Source organism: Lathyrus oleraceus, chromosome 1 (genome assembly GCF_024323335.1).
Source record: "Lathyrus oleraceus cultivar Zhongwan6 chromosome 1, CAAS_Psat_ZW6_1.0, whole genome shotgun sequence".
Lineage (NCBI taxonomy): Eukaryota > Viridiplantae > Streptophyta > Magnoliopsida > Fabales > Fabaceae > Lathyrus > Lathyrus oleraceus.
In genome coordinates, this window is record NC_066579.1 from 414561132 (window position 1) to 414567536 (window position 6405).

At 31.0% G+C, this 6405-nt stretch overlaps 1 protein-coding gene across 1 annotated transcript; it reads right to left on the reverse strand.

Moving 5' to 3' along the window:
• Positions 1–233: 233 nt before the first annotated feature.
• LOC127077273 (1-aminocyclopropane-1-carboxylate oxidase) lies at positions 234–1979 on the reverse strand. The gene is made up of 4 exons (NM_001426855.1): positions 1709–1979; positions 1380–1606; positions 958–1291; positions 234–797 (listed from the first exon to the last, which is right to left on the reverse strand). Exons 1-4 carry the CDS (start codon positions 1811–1813, stop codon positions 510–512), a joined length of 954 nt encoding a protein of 317 aa, NP_001413784.1. The 5' UTR covers positions 1814–1979; the 3' UTR covers positions 234–509.
• Between the last annotated feature and the right edge of the window lie 4426 nt (positions 1980–6405).

Here is a 6405-nt window from a genome sequence, read left to right on the forward strand (position 1 = left end):
AAAAGACATTAATTATTACTAATCATGCAATTGAATTTCCATTTTTTTAAAGAAAAAAGACAAAGGAATAATTGAAGTTAACAAGGGAATAAAACATTAATGAAGAATTCTTTACCTTTAGATAATCTAAACATAGCTAAAACCAAGAACATGAGACTCATCGATTATTTCATTGGCGTTGAATAAATTTAAACGAATATTTCTATCTGTAATAATATGATTATTTTATTTAATGCATGAAGAATAATGATATTTTATTAAAAAGCACAATAAGCCAAAGAGGAATCATGAGGGACACCACCATGTTTTGCTTTATAAAAACAGTTATAATTTTATAAATCACTGCATCGCATTACATAAACTTAATCACTTAATCATAACTGATTAATTGTCACACACAATCTAAGATCATACTTTATTTTTTTTAATATAACACTTTAGACACTGCACAATCTTAAAACACCAACCAAACATTAATAATACCTTAGTAATATAAACCACACACATAATCATATGCTTACTACTGGTCCCACTTTAACACTTGACATGGCTTTCATCATAGCTTCAAATCTAGGCTCTTTAGCTTGGAACTTGAGTCCCATGTAGAGTTTCATGTAATCATCAAACACAAACTTTGGATAAACTTCACTTGTTTCATTTTCCTTCAATAAGGTTGAAGCTGGTGAAATCACAGCATCATCCCCTGGATTGTAGAAGGATGCTATGGACATTCTAGCACCATCTGTTTGTGCTATTACTCTATGCATCACACTCTTGTACTTTCCATTGGTTATCACCTGTTTTCACACACAAAAAATATTTAATTTTACATTAAGGAAAAAAACTTATATATAATTGACATTCACGTGGTCAGCATACCGATATCAGTTGGTTTTAAATTGATCTAGATCCAACTGTGATCGATATAATAACGTGAATGCGTGAATATATTGTTACCTCGAGTTGATCACCAAGATTGATGACAATAGAGTGACGCATTGGAGGGACATCAATCCATTGGTCATCTTTGAGAAGCTGAAGTCCACTGACTTTGTCATCTTGGAAGAGAAGAATGATTCCGCCGGCATCTGTGTGAGCTCTAAGTCCCTTGATGAGTTCCGGTTTAGGACAAGGAGGGTAGTTACTAACTTTCGTCCCAAAATTTGGACCCTTTGATCCATAAAAAGCCTTCTTCAAATACCCTTTCTCAAGCCCAAGATTCTCACACAACAAGTCAAGAAGTTCCTCCGCAAGTTCTTCCAATTTCAACGCAAATTCCTTCATCACCTTCCTGAAAGACAGACACAGACGGTGTAAAATTTTTTTACACTGACGAATCCTATATATAGTTTGAGAAATAATATTGAAAAAAAAGTGACCTGTAATCATCATCAAGATCTGGGATCTCTGAGATACTGGAAACAGGAAGATGGCGCAAAAAGAAAGTGCTTTCCCAATCCAAATCATCTATCTCTGACTGAACACACTCCAAACCTTTGGTTGCAACCATTTCTTTGAACCTTTGTTCCATACACTTCTTGTAGTGTTCCTTTGTCAGCTTCTCAACCGTATCCATCATCTCAATAGATATACCATGATTCACACACTTCACAAAACAACACAAAAAAAACAACATTAACAAAAAAAACCTTAAACCAACAAAAACATATCGTGATTCTGTCAAACTGTGTCGGAAGTGTAATAGTACCTCAAAGAAACCCCAGTTCTCACAGGCATCTTTGATCAACTCCATGGTTGATTTTCTGTCTTCTGTGTTAAGCTTCCCCATGTCAACAATTGGAAAGTTTTCCATTTTTTGTTTCTTTGTATTCTCTCACTTTCAATATTGAGTTATATGTGAGTGAGTGAATGAATGAATGAGTATATGCTGTGAGGAGTGCGATTCTTAGAGGTGCAATTTAATGTATTTATAGGCAAACAACTTGAAGGAATGGCTAAGAATGGAAATAATATATTCATTTAATTAACAAAAACCATGTTGCCTTATTATGTATAAATTCTTAGGCCATCCACAATAAATGTGACTTTATTTTTCTATCAACATGTTAAATAGTAAATAAGTGTGCTGACTTCGATCATTAAACTATTAAGAAAATTCATTAAATGATTATTAGATATAAACATTATAAAGTTATACGTGTAAGAGGAGAATTTGTACATTAACACAATAGTCTAGGAATACAAAACATAAAACGGTTGCAAATGAATTTGATTTAGTATAAAATAAAATAGGAAATAATATATTTCATTCCTAAATCATGGTGAGTGGATTTTAGTTTTGCATGTAGTATTAATTTTTTTTCCATATAGTTTCTATATCATCTTACAATAGGAGGAGTATATGGTAAGTTGTTGTTGTTCATAAAAACAATTATCATGAATGAGACTGCATTTAATGGAATGGATAAATTCTCACAAATAAGATAAACTAGTGTTTAAATTTAAATATGAGCATTTAATATTTATATTTACGAGATAGATGAAAATGTTAGAAATTATATATGGAAATTTCGGCATCATAGATATAATCGGAATTTAAAATAACATGTAATTCTATATCTTTCGATTATAATTATTTATGCATATTCTGTGAGGAAAAAACCACTAGTACAAAAAGATGCTTATAATATAAGGGATAAGGACACAAACAGAATGGGACATAAAATATCAATTTGTGAAATAAAAATAAATTTAAATAGTAAATAAATTTGAAATAAATAACGAATATGTGTTTTGTCTAATTTGAACTAATTAAAAATATTATCCAATTTCAATTTAATTATATATACATACTTTAAAGACAAATATATTCTATAAGTCATACTATTTCAGAATAAAATACAATAATATAAACTTTGCTTGTGATTTACCATATATATATATATATATATATATATATATATATATATATATATATATATATATATATATATATATATATATATATATATATATATATATATATATATATATATATATATATATATATATATATATATATATATATATATATATATATATGAGATTTTACAAAATATGTTCGATTTTGACCATCATACTCTATAAAAGAATGTGGTGGATGGCTCACTTTTAAAATTATCTTTTGATACGGTGATGTTGCTCATGTGCTAAACTCGTGCCCTATCTTGTTTAATCTTAGTCGAGATCTCTCATGCTCCTCACATGTTTTTAAATTTGTGGGTCGAGTTAGGTGATGTGATACGAGTTTGAGCTACAATATTCATGACGATCTAGTGTTCATGTCCCTTAGGCACGAGACTTTTATTTAGGGGCTAAGTGATTAAGAAGAAACATACCGGTCGACAGTCTTTCAAGCATGAGGTTATTAAGGTGAAATAATTAAGGAGAAACATGACCACCTACATCTCCCCAAATACGGGTTCTAGGGGAGAAATGGTTAAGGAGACAAAAATGTATATGTCCAGTGTTCACATGTTTAAGGTTGAGTTAATAACAAAAATCCTTGAAGACTTTCAAATCCAATGATTCTCAACGAAGACCCTTGGTTTTTCTCTTTAATGTAGTTATGAGCGATCAAATTTTTTGAAAATAACCTTTTAGTATAGGCCATTGTTGATAAGTAGATTGTTTGATCTTCTGACACATCAATGACAAGTGTTTGGATTGAGGGGTCCATGCCCCCTATAAATCCTAGGATAAACCATTGTCATTTTCATGGCTTCCTACCCGTATTTACTTAGCTTGTGAGCATTTGTTCAATTACCTTGATTTCTTATTCAAACTTGTTTTAAATATTCCACTACGCCCTTGTCTAGGTATTTCTTCCTTCCAATTTTCATTTGTCAAGTATCAGTTGTGGTTCAATGTGCAAAACATGTTTAAAAGGTTTTGATGATGACAAAATGGATTAAAGCAAAGTGTCATAAACATCATTAATTGAAGAATATTTTTGAATCAAATAAAAAAGCGAGAAGTCCCTGATAATTGCTTAAAAGAATTGAATGTTAAAGAACAACATCGTAAAAACAAACATAGAATTTGGTAAAATCTCGCGTTGTGATCACATGCTCAACTGTCTTATTTCTTTATATGATCATTTATGTAATATTAAGTGCGTTCCTCTCAAAGTACTAAGGTCAAACAACACACACACATAACACACATACACACAAAAACTTATTTTTCAAACTTTATGTATTTCCAAAACATCTTATAAAATAAATTTTGGATTGTGCCAAAATGTCTTGTAATCAATTATATAGCGAAACTTGGCCTATTCCCGATTATGACATTTGTGTACCCTCTGATTAATTCTAAGTGACAATCCGACATATTTTAGACTCGTGTATGTGTATGGTTAGGAGACAATAATTTTGGGCACCAAATGATAAAAAGACGATACAAAGGAAACTACCTTCTAAGTTGGGTAGCCCTCACCTGATTATAATTTATGAAAATTTCTCGTAACAGATGTAACAAGGACAGTGTGATAGTGTTAGAAATGTGAATTGTAACTCTGGATCCTGTTTTCCCCAATTTGAGATTTAAGTGATTTTTCCGTTAAACTGTTTTCATTTAATTGCTTTTTCTTTTAAGCTATTTACTAAAATCCCTATTTTCGATTTCTCTAGATACACATCGATAGGACAATAATTATGTACTTAAACCACTGGTCTCTATGATTCAATATCTATTTTATTATTTCGTGACACTCGTGCACTTGTGGCTGCATTAGTATGTGGAGAATCTTGAAAGATTAGAGCTTGCAACTTTTATGATCCTACAATTTTTGCTAGAGAGCTTCAACCACTTTATCCTTAATTTCAATATGAAGGATATGGACAAAACTCCACTAGAGATATTTAGAATTTTGAGAACGGATGAGTCATAGGAACTTATGTATTGACTTTATCTAGTGGTTTATTAATTTAATTAGAGAATTGCTATTATATATATGCAATTAACAAAAATATTATTTTAGTTTCTTATTTGGACAAGTTTGATTTTTAATTTATGATAAATAAAAATTGTTTCTCTATTTATTTAAATGATATATTTTATACTACTATACAAATGAACAATAGATTTCATGTCCTTGATCTTGAAATGACAATTTATAACATTAATACTAAAAGGATGAAACCTAACGAGTTAATTTTGACTTACCTTTGGAAATGTCACTTAGGTCACATTAATGAGAAACACATTCCCAAATTCCATAAATATGGACTCTTGGACTCTTTTGATTATGAATCATATCATACATACAGATCTTGTTTACTTGAAAAGATAAAAAAGTCCCTTCACGGGAAAAGGTGAAAATACTAGTGATTTATTGACCCTCGTACATACTGATGTATGTGAACCATTGAACGCACTAGCCAAATGATATTTTCAATACTTCATCATATTTACTAATGATTACTCTAAATATAGTTGTGTATTTAATGAAACACAAATGTGAATGCTTTGAAAAGGTTAAGAAATTAAAAAATGAAGTACAAAACCAATTAGGCAAGAATATTAAAATCCTTCAATAAGACCGAGGTGGTGAATATTTAAGCCTAGAATTTGATGACCATCTAAAAGAGTGTGGGTTCTATCCCAAATTACTCCTCCTAAAACACCACATGTGTATATGAGAGAAGAAACCAAACCTTGTTAGACATGGTCCGATCCAGGACGAGTCACACCGATCTTCCAAACTCCTTTTGGGAACATGCTCTATTAATAACAACTTACACACTTAACCATGTATCATCCAAATTAGTTGAGAAGACACCATAAGAGAGATGAAGTGGTAAGATACGACATATGTATTACATGAATATTTGGGGTTGCGAAGTTAATGTGAAACGAATTTTTTTAACTAAGCTTGAGCCGAAATCTAATAAATGTTTATTTGTAGGGTATCCTAAAAAAAGAGAGGGTATTACTTCTATAATCCTTTTGAGGGCAAAGTGTTTCTCGCTCAAATAGGAGTATTCTTGGAAAAAGACTTTATTTCCAAAGGATTAAGTGGGAGGAAAGTTGAGCTCAAATAAATTCAAGAATTACAAAGTAATGACACACCTATGGAGGAACAAGAACATGAAACACAAGAAGTTGTGGAAAAGCAACATGCTCAAGTAGAATAAGACTATCATAGGTTAAAAAGGATACATCACCAACTTGAAAGATATGAATATCTCATATGTGATCTAAATTATGTATTACTCATGTAATAAGATGATCATTTAACCTACCAAGAGGCTATCACTAGTCTTGAGTCTGAGAAGTGGCTAGGGGCAATGAATCTAAAATGGATTCCATGTATACAAACCGGGTTTGGACCTTGGCAGAGCCTCTTGTAGGAGTTAATATAATAGGATGCAAGTGGATCTTTAAAAAAATCCAGACATG

Excerpts from the sequence above, each read along its gene's own strand:
- LOC127077273 (NM_001426855.1), bottom strand. The coding sequence starts at position 1,813 with ATGGAAAACTTTCCAATTGTTGACATGGGGAAGCTTAACACAGAAGAC. Across the intron at positions 1,607-1,708 it reads AGAACTGGGGTTTCTTTGAG|TGTGTGAATCATGGTATATC; the intron begins GTACTATTACAC and ends TGTTTTGTGAAG. Across the intron at positions 1,292-1,379 it reads GATCTTGATGATGATTACAG|GAAGGTGATGAAGGAATTTG; the intron begins GTCACTTTTTTT and ends TCTGTCTTTCAG.